At 36.4% G+C, this 16,853-nt stretch overlaps 4 protein-coding genes across 6 annotated transcripts; 1 reads left to right on the top strand and 3 right to left on the bottom strand.

Moving 5' to 3' along the window:
• Positions 1-256: 256 nt before the first annotated feature.
• On the bottom strand, positions 257-2,426 carry LOC124453747 (neurogenic differentiation factor 6-B-like). The gene has a single exon (XM_047004601.1). The coding sequence runs from the start codon at positions 1,202-1,204 to the stop codon at positions 602-604; it is 603 nt and encodes a 200-aa protein (XP_046860557.1). The 5' UTR covers positions 1,205-2,426; the 3' UTR covers positions 257-601.
• A 128-nt stretch (positions 2,427-2,554) lies between these two features.
• LOC124453745 (zinc finger protein 330 homolog) lies at positions 2,555-7,890 on the bottom strand. Of its 2 annotated transcripts, none has more exons than XM_047004597.1 (9): positions 7,512-7,890; positions 7,427-7,446; positions 6,934-7,004; positions 6,757-6,836; positions 6,454-6,580; positions 6,088-6,192; positions 5,854-5,900; positions 5,637-5,754; positions 2,555-3,111 (listed from the first exon to the last, which is right to left on the bottom strand). In XM_047004597.1, coding segments are annotated over exons 2-9 (795 nt in total). In that variant the 5' UTR covers positions 7,429-7,446; positions 7,512-7,890; the 3' UTR covers positions 2,555-2,866. The 2 variants fall into 2 exon arrangements, with proteins under 2 accessions (XP_046860553.1, XP_046860552.1); XM_047004596.1 differs by having other exon boundaries at positions 7,516-7,890.
• Positions 7,876-10,292, top strand: LOC124453746 (transmembrane protein 163-like). Of its 2 annotated transcripts, none has more exons than XM_047004598.1 (8): positions 7,876-8,123; positions 8,601-8,723; positions 8,795-8,838; positions 8,926-9,020; positions 9,094-9,190; positions 9,300-9,411; positions 9,471-9,612; positions 9,736-10,292. In XM_047004598.1, exons 1-8 carry the CDS (start codon positions 8,000-8,002, stop codon positions 9,788-9,790), a joined length of 792 nt encoding a protein of 263 aa, XP_046860554.1. In that variant the 5' UTR covers positions 7,876-7,999; the 3' UTR covers positions 9,791-10,292. The 2 variants fall into 2 exon arrangements, with proteins under 2 accessions (XP_046860554.1, XP_046860555.1); XM_047004599.1 differs by having other exon boundaries at positions 8,116-8,174.
• Positions 10,144-16,684, bottom strand: LOC124453743 (neurabin-1-like). The gene is made up of 14 exons (XM_047004594.1): positions 14,558-16,684; positions 14,275-14,395; positions 14,098-14,202; positions 13,388-13,427; positions 13,245-13,301; positions 13,122-13,169; positions 12,821-13,020; positions 12,468-12,516; positions 12,104-12,388; positions 11,518-11,811; positions 11,295-11,361; positions 11,066-11,208; positions 10,782-10,889; positions 10,144-10,660 (listed from the first exon to the last, which is right to left on the bottom strand). The coding sequence occupies exons 1-14, from the start codon at positions 16,251-16,253 to the stop codon at positions 10,487-10,489; spliced, it is 3,387 nt and encodes a 1,128-aa protein (XP_046860550.1). The 5' UTR covers positions 16,254-16,684; the 3' UTR covers positions 10,144-10,486.
• Between the last annotated feature and the right edge of the window lie 169 nt (positions 16,685-16,853).

Genomic DNA, 16,853 nt, shown 5'->3' with positions numbered 1-16,853 from the left:
GCTAATCGCTTAAGATAATTAAAACTCATGAATTTTACATTCAAAGGAAATATTACGAGTTACGTTTGCAGTACGGACTGGGTGAAAAAATTAAATAAACTGGACATTTGTTGTAAAAACAAGAACGAGAAGCTATCAAATTAAATGGCCTTGCTTGTATTAGCATAACTCGTAAAAAAAAATAAGAAGTTTGTCAACAACAACAATAAAAGGTTGACTGGAAAGACTTTCTTTCAGCACATACAGTCAAAACTCATAAAATGACATAAATATATTTTTTCGTAAAACCGAAAGTGTTGTATACAACTTTTTTCGATCTTGTAGAAATTAAAATTTATAGCTATGTTAATGTTAAATTAGCCACTTTTCTAAACTGAAGCCGAGTTTTCCCACATGCTTTTACATAACGTACATATGTATATATCGATTGCAAAATAACTTTAACTTCTATACGAGCTCATTTTTATCAAATTATAATTCCGTCGTCACTTATAGAATTCCGTACTTATTTTCTGGAAAAAAGTTAGACTAAAATATATAACTTTAGTCCCCGCTTGAACGACGTCGCACGCGTTTCAAACGCGAAAACGCATTCACAAGTTTATAAAGACGTTTCACAGATATCGCGGTTGCTTTTTAGATCATTTGATGTTAGATTATTTTCTGGTGCTTCAAAAGCAGTATCATCAGAGTTTTTTCCATTATCAGTGGCAAGCCAAGAGGATGAGCTATCAGAACAAGGTTGTATGGCCAGTAAAGGCTGTTGCTCGAGCAAAAATTGTGTTTCACTGCTGCCAGCGTCTTGCAGCACAGCACTTAAAGTTTTGATGTAGTTGATAGCAAGCCTCAATGTCGTAATCTTTGAAATATGACCATCGGCAATGTAACAAGGCAAAGCGTTACGAAGATTCTCGAAACCTTTATTAAGAGTTTTCATCCGTTCCCGTTCGCGGGCGTTAACCAACAACCGTTTATTGTACAATGTCCGCGAGCGGTTTGCAGTCGTCTTACGTTTTTCTTGTTGTGGAAAACTGTCTTGTTTAACTGGTTGATGCAATCGCTGAGCCATTTTCAATTTTCTTGATGGGACATTACACAAATCCGTTGTTCTTTGCGTTGCAAAAGTAGCATGATTCGGTGGAGAAGGGTCAAACGACAAACCATAGTTTATATTAGAAAAGCCGTAGAAAGGTGTCCTGTTCATCTTTTGGAGAGAATTAGCTTTCTATCGGCATCGCACAAGACACTGTCTTTTTTATTCTTCAAGCATGCGGCACAAGTGCACATCAAGCAGCGTTTTGATTGGTCGTCAAATGTATGACACAGGTGGGCCATATCAGCCAGAGTCGCCTGGCCAAATGGATCGAAAAGGACAAAAAATCAAAGCTATGAGAATGAGGAGGCTCAATCAATCCGCATGTTCTTTCAAAAACTTTTTTCGTACTGAGGTATTTTAATGACCAGCTTCATGTGTTATTTAAGCACGTTAATTACTATAAAACCTTTTTTAACAAACTCAAAACTGCTCATTAAAATAGGCGTCAACACACATCTTATAAAACGATAAATATTTGTTTACTGTCCCCCAAATCAACACCAACGAAAGTTACACGCACATGTGCATTTCTCGTGTCACTTTCGATGATGATATTTTCTCAAGTAAGAATAAATAAAAAGTACTTGTACGTGTTCAGAAACTATATGAAACACACCTGCATGGAAATGAATGAACTTCAACGAAACAGTTGATTTTTTGGCTCGCTGCAGGGGATGCTAATTAAAAAGGTCTTAGAATATTAAGTTTTCCATCACTCTTCATTAGCCAACCACTTTCATATTCTAAAAACTCCTCGATGACTCTGCAAATACTCTTTTATAATTGATTTGCCGCCGAAAACGGGAAGACGACATGCTTGCTAGTTAATTAACGAGAACAAACAAATTATGTGCGCTGTTTCTTTAAAGCTCTGTGAGCTCATATCATTTTTTTCAAGGTTATAATAATTCATTAACTATGTATGATGTATGGCGATGCGTGATCATTACAGGTGCCTTTTGGTGAACTCTTTACATGTAGTTACGAAAGGAAAAGTGTGGATTAAATGCCCATCAAGGAAGGAAGAATGTTGATAAAACATAGGTTATGGAAGGAAAAGTGTGGATAAAATGCCCACCAAGGAAGGAAAAGTATGGATAAAATTCCCATCAAGGATAGATAAGCGTGGATAAAGTGCCTCATCAAGGAAGGAAGAATGCGAAAAAAAATTTGACTCGAAGATGTATGTGTACTATTTTAGTTTTGAGGAAGAGCAGATGAATATAGAATGGTAGAAACAATGGATTGATAATGAGTTGGAAAAGTCTTCAATGCTTAATAGAAACTATGCAGTTCGTCATTTCAAAAAAAAACATTTTTAGACACTGAAATATTGAAGGGAGGGAGGAAGAGGTAGCTAATGGTGGAAATAATTTCAGCATTTTCGCATGTCTTCAATCAAGCTCTCCGCCGTTTACATCGGTCGCTGCTCACAAATGTTTTGCCTTTCACAACGAGTTGAACTGAAATGAATTCTATTTCAGAAATACCGCATATCTCGTTGAACCATTGCCGTTACATGTATGCGATACTAGAAGGAGAACATTGATTTGTCCATATCAATTACCAGAGGACATTTATATTACCAATAGATTTACTAATGGAAACAATGACGACAATGTTTCCGTGATTCTCCTTAGTTTCGAGCGACGCTTCATTGCACAGACCGTACCAAATCAATCGTTTTTAAAATTAAAAAAACAACTAACTGAAATGATCGTGCTCTCAAAAGCGTCAACTGCAACATTAAAGTTTTCAATTTTAAAACTTTTATCGTCTGCCGTTCTCGGCTTCGGCTTTATTGATGGCAGCAGTCAAGAGGTCAGTTTTAAATGGACTGTCATCGTCCTTTACCTCCTCTATATCTGCCTCTTCATTTTCATATTGTTCATCGTCGTCGCCGTCGTCATAGAGATAAGAACTAGCACCATTACCATAGTAACCAGACGAGAAGACACCATTATCGTCATCATCATCTATGTCAACTGTATGTCGACCATAGTCCAAGCGCCGAGCTAGTAAAGACATAATACAAACAAATAATAAAGTGTGAGTGTAGCTATATGTAGGATCGCTGAAGATCAAAACATCTCAATTGGTGTAAATCCACACATTATTAGCTTTGAAAATGAGTAATAAACCACAGGATCTGAAGGTTGGTAAAGAGGTAATCTATTTTCATACGGCATTCTTAGTGCAACGATAAGCCTGTCCTTATACGAAATATCAAAGTAATGAAGAAGAGAAAAGTAGCCTCAACTTCTTAGTGCAACGATAAGCCTGTCCTTATACGAAATATCAAAGTAATGAAGAAGAGAAAAGTAGCCTCAACTTCTTAGTGCAACGATAAGCCTGTCCTTATACGAAATATCCAAGTAATGAAGAAGAGAAAAGTAGCCTCAACTTCTTAGTGCAACGATAAGCCTGTCCTTATACGAAATATCAAAGTAATGAAGAAGAGAAAAGTAGCCTCAACTTCTTAGTGCAACGATAAGCCTGTCCTTATACGAAATATCCAAGTAATGAAGAAGAGAAAAGTAGCCTCAACTTCTTAGTGCAACGATAAGCCTGTCCTTATACGAAATATCCAAGTAATGAAGAAGAGAAAAGTAGCCTCAACTTCTTAGTGCAACGATAAGCCTTTTCTATACGAAATATCCAAGTAATGAAGAAGAGAAAAGTAGCCTCAACTTCTTAGTGCAACGATAAGCCTGTCCTTATACGAAATATCCAAGTAATGAAGAAGAGAAAAGTAGCCTCAACTTCTTAGTGCAACGATAAGCCTGTCCTTATACGAAATATCCAAGTAATGAAGAAGAGAAAAGTAGCCTCAACTCTTAGTGCAACGATAAGCCTTTCTATACGAAATATCCAAGTAATGAAGAAGAGAAAAGTAGCCTCAACTTCTTAGTGCAACGATAAGCCTGTCCTTATACGAAATATCCAAGTAATGAAGAAGAGAAAAGTAGCCTCAACTTCTTAGTGCAACGATAAGCCTGTCCTTATACGAAATATCCAAGTAATGAAGAAGAGAAAAGTAGCCTCAACTTCTTAGTGCAACGATAAGCCTGTCCTTATACGAAATATCCAAGTAATGAAGAAGAGAAAAGTAGCCTCAACTTCTTAGTGCAACGATAAGCCTTTTCTACACGAAATATCCAAGAAATGAAGAAGAGAAAAGTAGCCTCAACTTTTTAGTGCAACGATAAGCCTGTCCTTATACGAAATATCCAAGAAATGAAGAAGAGAAAAGTAGCCTCAACTTCTTAGTGCAACGATAAGCCTGTCCTTATACGAAATATCCAAGTAATGAAGAAGAGAAAAGTAGCCTCAACTTCTTAGTGCAACGATAAGCCTGTCCTTATACGAAATATCCAAGAAATGAAGAAGAGAAAAGTAGCCTCAACTTTTAGTGCAACGATAAGCCTGTCCTTATACGAAATATCCAAGAAATGAAGAAGAGAAAAGTAGCCTCAACTCTTAGTGCAACGATAAGCCTGTCCTTATACGAAATATCAAAGTAATGAAGAAGAGAAAAGTAGCCTCAACTTCTTAGTGCAACGATAAGCCTGTCCTTATACGAAATATCCAAGAAATGAAGAAGAGAAAAGTAGCCTCAACTTTTAGTGCAACGATAAGCCTGTCCTTATACGAAATATCCAAGAAATGAAGAAGAGAAAAGTAGCCTCAACTTCTTAGTGCAACGATAAGCCTGTCCTTATACGAAATATCCAAGTAATGAAGAAGAGAAAAGTAGCCTCAACTTCTTAGTGCAACGATAAGCCTGTCCTTATACGAAATATCCAAGAAATGAAGAAGAGAAAAGTAGCCTCAACTTCTTAGTGCAACGATAAGCCTGTCCTTATACGAAATATCAAAGTAATGAAGAAGAGAAAAGTAGCCTCAACTTCTAGTGCAACGATAAGCCTGTCCTTATACGAAATATCCAAGAAATGAAGAAGAGAAAAGTAGCCTCAACTTCTTAGTGCAACGATAAGCCTGTCCTTATACGAAATATCCAAGAAATGAAGAAGAGAAAAGTAGCCTCAACTTCTTAGTGCAACGATAAGCCTGTCCTTATACGAAATATCCAAGTAATGAAGAAGAGAAAAGTAGCCTCAACTTCTTAGTGCAACGATAAGCCTGTCCTTATACGAAATATCCAAGAAATGAAGAAGAGAAAAGTAGCCTCAACTTCTTAGTGCAACGATAAGCCTGTCCTTATACGAAATATCAAAGTAATGAAGAAGAGAAAAGTAGCCTCAACTTCTTAGTGCAACGATAAGCCTGTCCTTATACGAAATATCCAAGAAATGAAGAAGAGAAAAGTAGCCTCAACTTCTTAGTGCAACGATAAGCCTTTTCTACACGAAATATCCAAGAAATGAAGAAGAGAAAAGTAGCCTCAACTTCTTAAGTAATGACAGAATTGAGGAAAAGGAGAGAAAATGAATAAAAACTAAACAACTCATTGATAGACAGAATTGCACGAAACAAATATGAAATTGTTTAACATTCAACGTTACATAAAATCACTTACTCGACATGCTGAGATCTTTCGTTTCGCTAGTAACGTAACCACACTTCGGACAAGGTATATCTTCGCCACGTTTGTATTTCACTCCTTTACGACGCACGTGATCATCACAGAAACACAGCTAAGGATACCATGAGATATGGTGGATACAATGGGATATATATGTATACATAGTGTATGATTGACGTGAAGAAATAGAAACATAATGATTGGCACCAACCTTACAACGAAGACATGAATATTGTCCCAACTTGTTGCAAGAACAACCTAAGTAATTACATATGATGATGTTACAAAAACGAAGAGACAATAACATGAAATAAGAATAGGAAATAAGGGTGTGTGTGTGTGAGCACCAGTATTTTTGTGTCAGTTGACTACAGGGTTCTTTCTTCTTGTTCTTCTTTATTTAACAGCAAATAAAATGATGTTAACGTAAATTACAGAAACTTACATTTTAAATTTTCAGATTCCAACACCTGACATTTAGCTTGATGCTCAAACTGGTCATCTTCACACAGAAAATTGTTGCAAAATGAACATCTAAACAGGCGACCACCTTAATAGCACATGCAATAATATAAATCAGAGTGGAAATGAGGGAAATTGACCAATGAAGCTATGTTAACAGAATGAATCCTGGAAAATAACATAAGCAACACATATGTACACATTTTTCAACACCTATGACCAGAGGCGTAACTAAAACATTAATTGGGGGTGATTTGAATTTCAAAAGAAATCAGTAGGGCACAACTGAATATATGAATATACACCCCCCCCAATTGATGTTCTAGCTATGCCTCTGCCCATGACTCACCATGATCCCATATACCACGTTGGCATTCAATACAGTCACCATCTCGAGCAATGCATTGACATGCATGAGTTGTCAAACATTTCTTTGAATGACATACAAATGCCTCACAGAAATCACAAACTGCACCCTAAAATATCATAAAATTTTGTAAACAAATGTTTCTTAATGTTCAACATTAACAAAACTTAGGAAACTTTATAACTAACATGTGTATCTATGGATCAAAATAATAATCAGACATTCATGGTGTTCAGTTCCAAGTATTGTTTAACAGTAAATAAAAATAGTAAATATGTAGCTTACTATCATAGCCATGCCCACTGCATGTGAGTTGGGATGTTTCACTATACAATCCCCAGTTTTTGACATACATTTTGATTTACCTGGATGAAATGAAATACAACAACAAGATCATGTAATTCTATCGAGATCAGTTTAAACAAAGTCTCGAAGAAATTCCATACACAAAAGAGTACCTACCACATTCTGCACAAATTGGGATTTTCTGAATGGCAGAGCAAAAGTAACAGAATGCTCTATTTTTTTGTCTCCTACAATTTATAGATTATGAAATATTGGAGTTTTGAAAATGTTTGGAAACAGAAAAGTAAGTAAGTGCCCAAGCATATTATTAAAAATTGATTCAAGAAAACTGGTTTAAGAAAAGAATATTGTTATATAGACTGATATAATTTCCAGAAATGTATTTCTGGGTTCCAGTCCCCAAATGCTTGCTGCTTTTCCCCCCCAAATGTGCATTTCTGCCATTGGAAATACACATTTTAACCAAAAACAAATTTAGAAGTTGTTAAAAACTTTTTGACATCTATCAGAATCAATAAAACCCAAAAGAGATCATATGCACTTTCAATAGAAATTGTGAAAGAAAAAATAAAAGTTTGATAATACAAAATTTCAATGCATGCATGTACTTTATCCTATTTTCCATTACCATATAATTTCTTTAACTTACATCTTGCATTTGTCACATTCCTAGAAATAAATGTAATTTTTAGTACTTCACGAAAAACATTAGCAAGCTAGTTTGAAAAACCCACCAACCATTTGAAGATTGAAAGGTAACTCAACGATATTTCTAAATTGCTTTGAGCTCTTGATTTCTTTTTGCCTCTCGCGCTGCTTCTCGGCCTTTTTACGAGCACCTGTTTTCTTCTTTGGCATATTTGAATGTTGAAAAATTCAAGCCTCAACAAACTGAAAACGGTTAAAAAATTCAAGAAAATTTAGAAGAAATTTAAAAGATCAAAGCCGGCCATATTGTTTTTAAATGAGCCAGCGATATGAAGAAACAATGATGTTGCACGACATGGTGTAACTCTGATATAATAAATAAAAGATGAAAGAATGCCCTGGGAAAGGGAAGAGGTCCATTTGACGTCATCCTCAAGATTTCGGTCTCATCAGTCGATAGGAACACGTATGCTAACCTCAAAACTGAGGTTAATTTTGCGGTTTTCTTTTCATACTAAATAATGAATTTCATGCACACTAGAAACGAATAAGAAACAAGAACATTGTCTATTAGATGTTGAACATGAACCTGTTTTGTACAATACCAGAGAATGTGGGAAAACCTTTACAAAGAATCGATTTCAACTCTCGATATCAGGAGTACAACCGCCTTCCTTGCATCTCTCATCTCGACGACGGTAAGTAGGTAAAATCAACCCTTGTTATGGGCACACTCGACTGTAAAACAGGTAATATCACTGTTTTCAAGACAGACTAAGAAGTTTTCATAATAGGAAAATAAATGGAACAAGTCCAACGACCTAAAATAGATTTCTATCGTAGGTAATTGCGAGAGAACGTTAGAATCGGACAAGTTAAAAATCTAGTTAATTATACAGTAATGTCCACACACTTCAGAGTAAAGAGCAACGTCAAATTACACAGCAAAAATTGCCTAGTTCGCACAAACTTACAAAATATTATGTTCTTCAAACTTTCCAAGGCGAAATTTCGCCATGCATTCAGACTTTATTAGGGTAAAATAAACAGCAATAAATAATTTATTAAAAATTAATTTAACAACATCGGAAAGCGAAGCTCACGATGCAGACGAGATGAGATCGCCTTTTCGATTTCTAAATGTTTTATTTAAAAAATAGGTACGTTATTTTTAGACATTATTGGAAATAGTAATAACAATCCACCATCCAGTGTTGCAGTTCGATGGCATCTTGGGGCGCAGTTGATTCTGTTTGTCTCAATGCTAACTTCTGTTGGTATCGGAATTTTTGTTTTTGGTGAGTTCATTGAACGTTGTCACAAACACAACACCATAAAACAAAATTGATTTTTCATTGAATTTTTCTAGTGCTATCCCTCTCAGGAAACAGCAATACAGCTTTTGGTTTTGCCGTGAGTCCTTATTGCATGCATACATTTTAAAAAGAGTGACCAGCCGAAGGGTGTCAGACCAGTAATGTACGTTGTTTCTTAATGCAGTTCGATACTCTTTTGGACACAGCAACATCCATGATCGTTTTCTGGCGATTTTATGGTTCAGGTGGCTTGGAGGATAATTGGGATAGGGAAAAACAGTAAACACGCCCAATACTATTCATTAATAGCTTCGTTGATGACGTTCATAATCTTTCTTCGTTCGTTATTAAGGGCCTGCATAGGAATCAGCGTTTGTTTCATTATTTCTTCTTTTGGCATATTCTCACGTACGATGTACAAACTTTTACAAGACGAGATGCCAGAAAAGGTCGGTTTCACGGTGTTTAATATCCATCGACATCAATATCTAGCTTGGGAAATTATTTTGTAGATTTATCGTTTCTATTTAAATTACTTAATTTATTATTTACTTTCAGACACCTGGACTGTTGATTATATCCTGTCTTAGCTGTGTTGCTTTTGCAGTGATTTCCTGGTTCAAATTTGCCATTGGCAATGCAATACGTAGCATATCCATGAGAACGGACGGTAGGCATAAATTATCATCCTATTGTATCCACATATATTCATTTTGTTCATTCGTACAGCATTCAACTCGGCAACAACGTCCATAATGGCCCTAGGTTTATTGGCAAGCACGTTTGCTCAACATCAGAATGAACAAGTCTGGTTCCTTGATTCCATCATCGCCATAGTAATAGCACTCGTCATCTTTGTTTATGGATTGAGGTAAACGTGCCGCCTTTGAACACAAAATATTAACACAAGATGGATGATACACCGTTTGACATTTAACCTGAGAAAATTTGCTGTCCACTCTTTTGCTAAAAACAAAGTAATTTTCTCTTTCAGACTGTTAACAGATCTTCTTGTTGGCAACAGAAAAGAATGGACATTTATCGACTAAAGATCGCCATAAATAGTACATGTTGGGTAATTGCCATTTGACATCTTTCAATTGTGACAAGACAAAACAATTTTATTGAACTGGATTGCGTCAGAGATGGATCAGGGGGGAAGGTTCTTTAGTTTGGATTTGATCTCGGTGGCTGGTTTGTCGGTGTCGCCGTGCCTTATACCATGACTGGGAGGTATTTTATGGAAGTGTGCTCCATCAAATACAAATCAAATTTGTTTTTGTTTTATAGCTTGACATATCAATGTTTCGTAGGAAATTGGCATCCCTTTAGCGCAACTCTAGCCGACGCGCACCTTAGCAAATGCATCCTTATTTCTTGTTATCAGAATTCCGTCCACAAGTAAATAAAAAAATATGTTTATTACAAACTACTTCGTAATAACTTACATAAATTATCGGTGTTATAAAATAGGATCGAGGCGACACAATACTTGCCTCAAACATTGACTTCCACTTGGAATTAAAATTGAATATATTATATTAAAACAAACAGCATAGAGAATTAATTATTTATGTCAATCATTTGATGGCAGTCACCAAATGACGGAGAATTGCGAAAATATTTTGGTTTACATCGTGCCGATTGCATCAGTGTTAAAATAAGTTGTTCTGTGTTACCTTCGAGTAAGCTCGTGTAGTATTTTGTGTCGAGCATACTTCATAAGTGCAGATCGATGAATATATTTATTGCTGATTTGATAAATCGTACTTTCCTTTCCAAAATGGTCCTTTCTTTGGCTTCCTCGCGTCCTTTTTGTGGTCCTTTATTCTTTGTTTCTCTTGTTTCTCCATTTCGCCTCGCAATTCTTTAAGCTTCTTCTTCAAGATCTTCTGGTGTTTAGGTTGTACACCGAGAGTCTACCGCGATAAACAACCAGCATGCAGCAGTTGGAAAGAAAATTGAAAATGCAAATTGAACAAAGAACATTACCAACAAACCTACCACTCAATTGTGAAAGTGAAATACATTGTGCTTTACCTTAATTTGTGCAGTGTCCATCGTTAGCAGGCCATTTCCATTTATGCCATTCGAGGTAAACAGATCACAATATTCTCCTAATTCGATGAAAATAAGCCAATTGCTTACCTGCGACAAAACAAATATAAGATGTCATCACTACAGGGCAAGCTACAAAAACAGCGTTATCAAGAAGTTCGTTAACGTTTCTCAATAGGTAACCATAACACAAGGATGATTTACAGGTGACCATCGAAACATTTAAATAAAGATCAAAGACTCAAATGGAAAAAATCCGCCCTCACATGTTGTGCATTCCAATGGGTCAGCGGTAGGCTCTTCCACTCCGCCATAGGAGATTTTGTTTCATCCTGAAGAGAGCCAGAACTGGCCATCATCAGGGAATCATTTTCGTTCATACCATCCAAACTTGAGCCACTGGATAGTACTGTTGATTAATAGAATAAAATTATCACAACAACCGTTTCATCTCTATAACGAGAGATTCAAGGCATACATCGAACTAAAATTTACCTTGATTCGAAGATTTAGTTCGTGGATGATTCATTGGAATTCGATTAGCCATCGACGAAGCAAGAGACTGAAAGTAAAGATGTATAAAAAAATGTTATTTTTTCATATGTATATGAAATAATGGTTAGCCGCTGAAAGCTCCAGCTTTTTAAACGTCGCTGCACACTAGTACTGCGTTGAGCAATATGCTTACAACCATTCAATGACAGAGAAAAAAAAATACCTTCACATTTAAATCATTTGAAGAGCTACCACTCAGATTGTCTAAAGATCTGGATCTGGAGTCTTCTCTCATAATTTTTAGGTTTTTGTTGCGAGATAAGCCATTTTGTCCTTCTTTGTGTCTGCGATCATCCGACAACATAGCCAGCGGTTGTACTCTGGAAGACGTGTCTGGCTCGTCTTTGTCAGCGTAATAACTGGTCAGCGGTCGTCCTGGTCGTCTGGATTCCTGCTCAGAATCTTCTGCATATTCCCGAACTTTCTCCATTAGATCGTCGAGAGATTTGCTCTTTATCTACAAAAAAAGTGACTCTTATTGGCATGAAAACTTTTAAAGAACACACGGGAAATTTAGGATGGTTAATTCATGATATACGGAGAGAAAATATGGCTGTGAAAAATTAGTAAGTTCAAAAAACGAGTTTCAATCTTTCGACTAACAATGACAAAAGTAAGTTTGGTTTCTTGCAAGTTAAAACTTGATAATATGATAACTATCCATGAATATATTACGAACAATAAGCAAGCAGGAAGATTCGTGCAATGTGGAAGTTCAATGAACAAAGTTAACTGAACTATTCACTGACCTCAGCCTCTTTCTCCCGATCCAAATCAAGACTAAGACGCTGTGGGTGGTCACGTGACAACGCTGGTCTACCATCCCTAGCTTGCCTCATAGGCACCTGAGCCGATGCTGTAGCCTTCACAATTTCGTCCATGTCGCTTTCGCTCTCATGACTATTACTTGCCTCTAATTCCGAGTGGGACGGTCGAATATATTGATCAAATATACTGCTATCATCCTTGTTGCCTTGGCTTCGACTCATTTTCCGGTCGCTTTGATTGTTGAAAGACGCTTCAAGTTGTCTTATCTATGCAAAGAAATAGCTATAGCAAGGATAACATGCAAATTTAAGTGAGACAAAAACAAATGACTTTTCAATATCTAACCCTTTCTTGGAGTCGTTTTATCGTCTTCTCATTTTCCAACTCTAAATTGCTGTAACAAAATTACATTGTAAATACCCTATAACAGCATTATGTTGAAAACATTACAGAATTAATGTCAGAATTAATTCTATTTATTCAAAACTCCAATTACTGTTGTTACAAATCTTGGTTACATTGGAAGATGGCTACTGGCAGTAGGCAACAGTTGATTGTGCTATCGTGTAACATTATCAACATTGTCCATGGGGTATTTAAATCATACATGAATAGAAATACAGAAGCCTGACGATCTAATTCTACAGGTCTATATATTCAACAACGCATTCTATATTAAATATATATTAGATACGCACTTTTTCCTTATCAGTTCATCTTTTAAAGAGGCGTTCTTCTTCTGAACATTAGCATATAGTCTTTTGCTTTCCTCTAACTGTTTCACAAGATCATTATGTTCACGTTCGGCAACAGCTAGACTCTCCTCTGCTTTGAACAACCTCAATTCAAGCGTGGAAGTATTTGTATCACTTTCATCCAATGACGTATTTTCTGTCACCTACATTAAATCAAACGTGAAACGGCTATAAAATGTCGTCGATCCTTACAATTAAAAAAACAATTAAAAACAGTAATACATTAAAAACAATTCTATTTCACCTTGTTGACAAGTTTCTCAGCCTCAAGTTCACGAATTCTTTGTCTGGCCTGTAAAAAAATGCACCCACATTATACACACAGAACCCAAATTATACACACGGGATACAAGAAAATTTATTCAACCTCATTCAACTCCAGCTCAATTTCCTCGCATTTCATTTTGTATTTTTCGTCATCAACCTTGAAAAAAATTACATAATATACACATCAACTCGAAAGAAACAGATGCATAATGCTAATGATCCACAGTTAAATACTAAACTCACCTTATTTACATGACGCCCCTTTTCTCGGCCCATTAAAAACCTACATACATAAAGCATGTGATAATTCTGATATTTTGCTCTTGTAAAATATTTCGAAAAAGTGAAAACGAGAAGTTTCCATCAATTGCAATATGACTACGATGTTTTCTCTCTAGAGGTTTTGGGTAAAATATCTACACAACAAATACTGTCAACTCGCATCCTCGAAGATGCAATTACGAATACCTTAAATGATTCAATAAACGCCCCCCCTCGTATGTAATAAACGTGCCTTTGAAGCGTTTGTTTGTATTATAGACGTCTCTCTCTAATGGAGCGTCTTTAATAGAGGTCCCACCACAATACCATCGTGACAATATGGTTATAATAGTGAGTTATCTATTAGTCTCAGGAAACCTTATATTTAGTTTCAGTTTTTATTTGTTCACACTATGCTGAAAAAATTATATAAGTTATGTAAAAAACCTTCCTATTAAATGCTTCGCATCTAAAGACCCCCCCCTCCCCTCTAGAGCAGCTAGAATTTAATGAACAATTAATACCTCACGCGTTTATTACATCGTTTACGGTAACGATTTTTCCGTTTTTCCTACGTACAACAAAGCGAAATTCATTTTTCACTTTCCAAACAAAATTTACAAAAAGTCACCCAGGGAGAAGTTTCAATGGCTGATGCTAAATGCTAATCTTAACATTCCTAATGAACATACTTCACTGTTCCTTTGGTGTTCTTCAATGTTCGAGCTGCAAACATTTGTGAAACACCAACGAGAGAAACATCATCGACTTCCAAAATCTGATCATTCACCTCGATTCTGTCAAATAAATATAGCATATTTTCAGATACTACACCATTTATTGATATAGGTAAACACCAATTTATGAACCTTCCATCTGCTTCAGCAGCACCTCCTGATGTGAGAGATTTGACAAAAATTCCCAGCTTTTCAACACCAGAATCAGTTCCGACACCAAGACCAACAATGCTTAAACCCAGCCCACGCTGATCTGAATGATATAGAAATTTTCTTGCATTGGAAGTGAGAGAAATGACACACTAGCTTAAGTGCAGGTTACTTTGGTAGGAGAAACATAAACTTGGTTACATTACAGCAGGAAAGGAAATTTAACAGTTCTAAGTCTTTGTTAGTGAAAATACAAATAGCTTACCTCCTTTATCCAAATCAACAGAGAAAATGTCCATTTTTTCAACTCGTTTTTCCAACTCCCACTCGGCAGATGAACTAACAGGATCAATATCATCATTGCCTCTATCATAGTCTAGAGGATGATCAACCTCAAATACTGTGTGTGGGCTATCAGAAAATCTAACTCCACGTTTCTTTGGGGCCATTGTCGCCTCTGTCTCACTGTCAAGGTCATTTGAATGATTGACGGAATAATTAAACTGAAAGTCTGACTGATGTTCTGGAGTGGTCATACTACCAACATCACTGTCATCATAAGAGGATTCCGGAGCTTGATCATCTTGAGTTTCATCATCATAATCCTTAGGCATTAAATCATCAATGCTATTGTCTCTAGGCAACAACTTCTCATTGCTCACTTTTGTTTTCATTTCTTCATGGTCTGTTTGTTTCTCACTATTTAAATCCCCCTCACTATCTGTTGAGTACATTGGTGGTCGAAATGTCTCCCTGATATAGCGGGGAGTCATCTTTTGTTGGGGAGTATTCACTTCTGAGGTAACACCCTCTTGTTTTAAAAAGTTATTGTACAAAGATAAGTAATTATCAGCTTGATGGCTGCTGACATTTACTTGAGAATCTTCTGTTGTCGTTTCTGTGCCATTGGAAGTGACATTGCGACGTGGAGTAGTTGGACTAGCAAGAAAGTGAGAAACATTCATGGCATCTTCTGGTGCCAAATGATGATTTATGATAGATTCATTGGTGGCATTCTCTTGAGAGATACCATCTTGTTCTTTCTCATCTTTTACAGAACCTTCTTCAGATGATTGCGTTTTTTCATCATACTCTGCAGTTGACATTAAAGAGGGCCCATTCTCAACTGTTTTGGTATAGTTATCTCTAGTATCATTAGCTGCATGTATTGACTGTCTCTTTGTGGTTTCACGAAATGCTTCTGGTCCATCAAACATTTTCTTCAGCTCCTCAGTTGCATGGTATTTCTGAAGCATTTTAATAACTTTCTCGTCACTAATTTGATGATGTGAATCATCCAAATTATTTTCACTGCTAGAGTCATTGCTTGAGTCATCCTCACTAGAACTTTCTTTTGGTACAGCTCGAAGACTTAATCTCCATGCATGTTTGGCTTCCTCACGACTTAGCTTGATGCCTTGAAGAGATTGTTCTCTGTCACTGATAGCATCCCCATTTGAATTTGTCGACTGCACAGGGGCTGTGTGCACTCTAGTTCTATTAACGAAGCCAGTAGAATTTGTTATTGATCCGTGGTCAACGACATAGCTGGCATTACTATCAATATCTCCATGTTTGCTTCCTTCGTAACCTATGGCCGTCTTTGTTTTTACAGTTTCCTTGTCGGTGGCGAAAGTGTCTCTTGACGCAAGGTGATCAGTATTGCTTATCGTCGAGTGCACATTGCCCACACCACCAAACTCTCTTTTCTTAAGATTTACCGCTTTCTGTTCCGAATTCCCTGAATCGAACAGATCACGTAAGTCTTTCACACGTAGTCTTCGGTCAGAGCGATCATCTATATGAGAAGATAGTCTGTCTGCCCTAGCCACGCGTGACACAGCGCTAGAGTTTGTATTGTACATATTTGCTCGTACCGCAGTTTGTTTATCTGCAGGTAGAAGTTTGTTCTGTAAATTATTCAAACGACCAAAAGACACTACCTTTTCCTCTCGAAACATTGCATTGCTTTTAGAAACGTCGTTGAACTTTGACTGTCAGTTTGAAGAGGATTTTTACGACACAGTTTGTTTCTTTACTGACAATGTTTGTTTCCCTCTTGTTAAAAAGCGTCTCACTCAAGTTCAGCTGTTTTTCGCCCACCAAAGTTCATCTAATACAGTTTCGACTTCGTCCTGTTTTTTCCTGGTCGTCTGAGCATAATTTAAATTCGTGTCATTGTATTCATTGTGCCTTGACGTTAGCAAGCCATATTTCGACATTTAATTTTATACAGCAATTAATTTCAAATTTGGCATTTCAAAGCAGGACTACGTTTCATTAAGTATTTCATCAAATATAGCAGTCAAAAATCATTTCGGAAAAATTAGTTCAAAAATAAATGAAGATTACAATCGACAATAATTTCACAGGTTCAAAACACAGTCGAGAAAAGGCAATTATCACGTGATAGGTTCCCACCAATCCTTGGTCTGCAATGAGACTAAAGAATGTTCTTAATTTAACTCATTCTTTGTTAATTCATCTATTTAACGCATCAATTAGAAAAATAAGATGAACATTTTAACTACTTTCAGAACGTTGAAAATATAGAAGAAATA

This window comes from Xenia sp. Carnegie-2017, unplaced genomic scaffold (genome assembly GCF_021976095.1).
Source record: "Xenia sp. Carnegie-2017 unplaced genomic scaffold, XeniaSp_v1 HiC_scaffold_25, whole genome shotgun sequence".
Taxonomy (NCBI): domain Eukaryota; kingdom Metazoa; phylum Cnidaria; class Anthozoa; order Malacalcyonacea; family Xeniidae; genus Xenia; species Xenia sp. Carnegie-2017.
Note: the sequence above shows the minus strand (reverse complement) of the source record. Positions and strands in the feature narration are given on the sequence as shown.

Bases quoted from the DNA above. Each gene is read 5' to 3' on its own strand.
- LOC124453745 (XM_047004596.1), bottom strand. From the start codon at position 7,635: ATGCCAAAGAAGAAAACAGGTGCTCGTAAAAAGGCCGAGAAGCAGCGC. The intron at 7,005-7,426 runs GTAAGTTAAAGA...TATAAATTGTAG, and splicing joins GAATGTGACAAATGCAAGAT to GAGACAAAAAAATAGAGCAT. The intron at 6,581-6,756 runs GTAAGCTACATA...ATGATATTTTAG, and splicing joins CAGTGGGCATGGCTATGATA to GGTGCAGTTTGTGATTTCTG.
- LOC124453747 (XM_047004601.1), bottom strand. From the start codon at position 1,204: ATGAACAGGACACCTTTCTACGGCTTTTCTAATATAAACTATGGTTTG.
- LOC124453746 (XM_047004598.1), top strand. From the start codon at position 8,000: ATGTTGAACATGAACCTGTTTTGTACAATACCAGAGAATGTGGGAAAA. The intron at 8,124-8,600 runs GTAAGTAGGTAA...CGTTATTTTTAG, and splicing joins CATCTCTCATCTCGACGACG to ACATTATTGGAAATAGTAAT. The intron at 9,613-9,735 runs GTAAACGTGCCG...TTTCTCTTTCAG, and splicing joins ATCTTTGTTTATGGATTGAG to ACTGTTAACAGATCTTCTTG.
- LOC124453743 (XM_047004594.1), bottom strand. From the start codon at position 16,253: ATGTTTCGAGAGGAAAAGGTAGTGTCTTTTGGTCGTTTGAATAATTTA. The intron at 13,170-13,244 runs GTTGAATAAATT...ATTTTTTTACAG, and splicing joins TTGAGCTGGAGTTGAATGAG to GCCAGACAAAGAATTCGTGA. The intron at 11,209-11,294 runs GTAAATTTTAGT...ATTAATCAACAG, and splicing joins AACTAAATCTTCGAATCAAG to TACTATCCAGTGGCTCAAGT.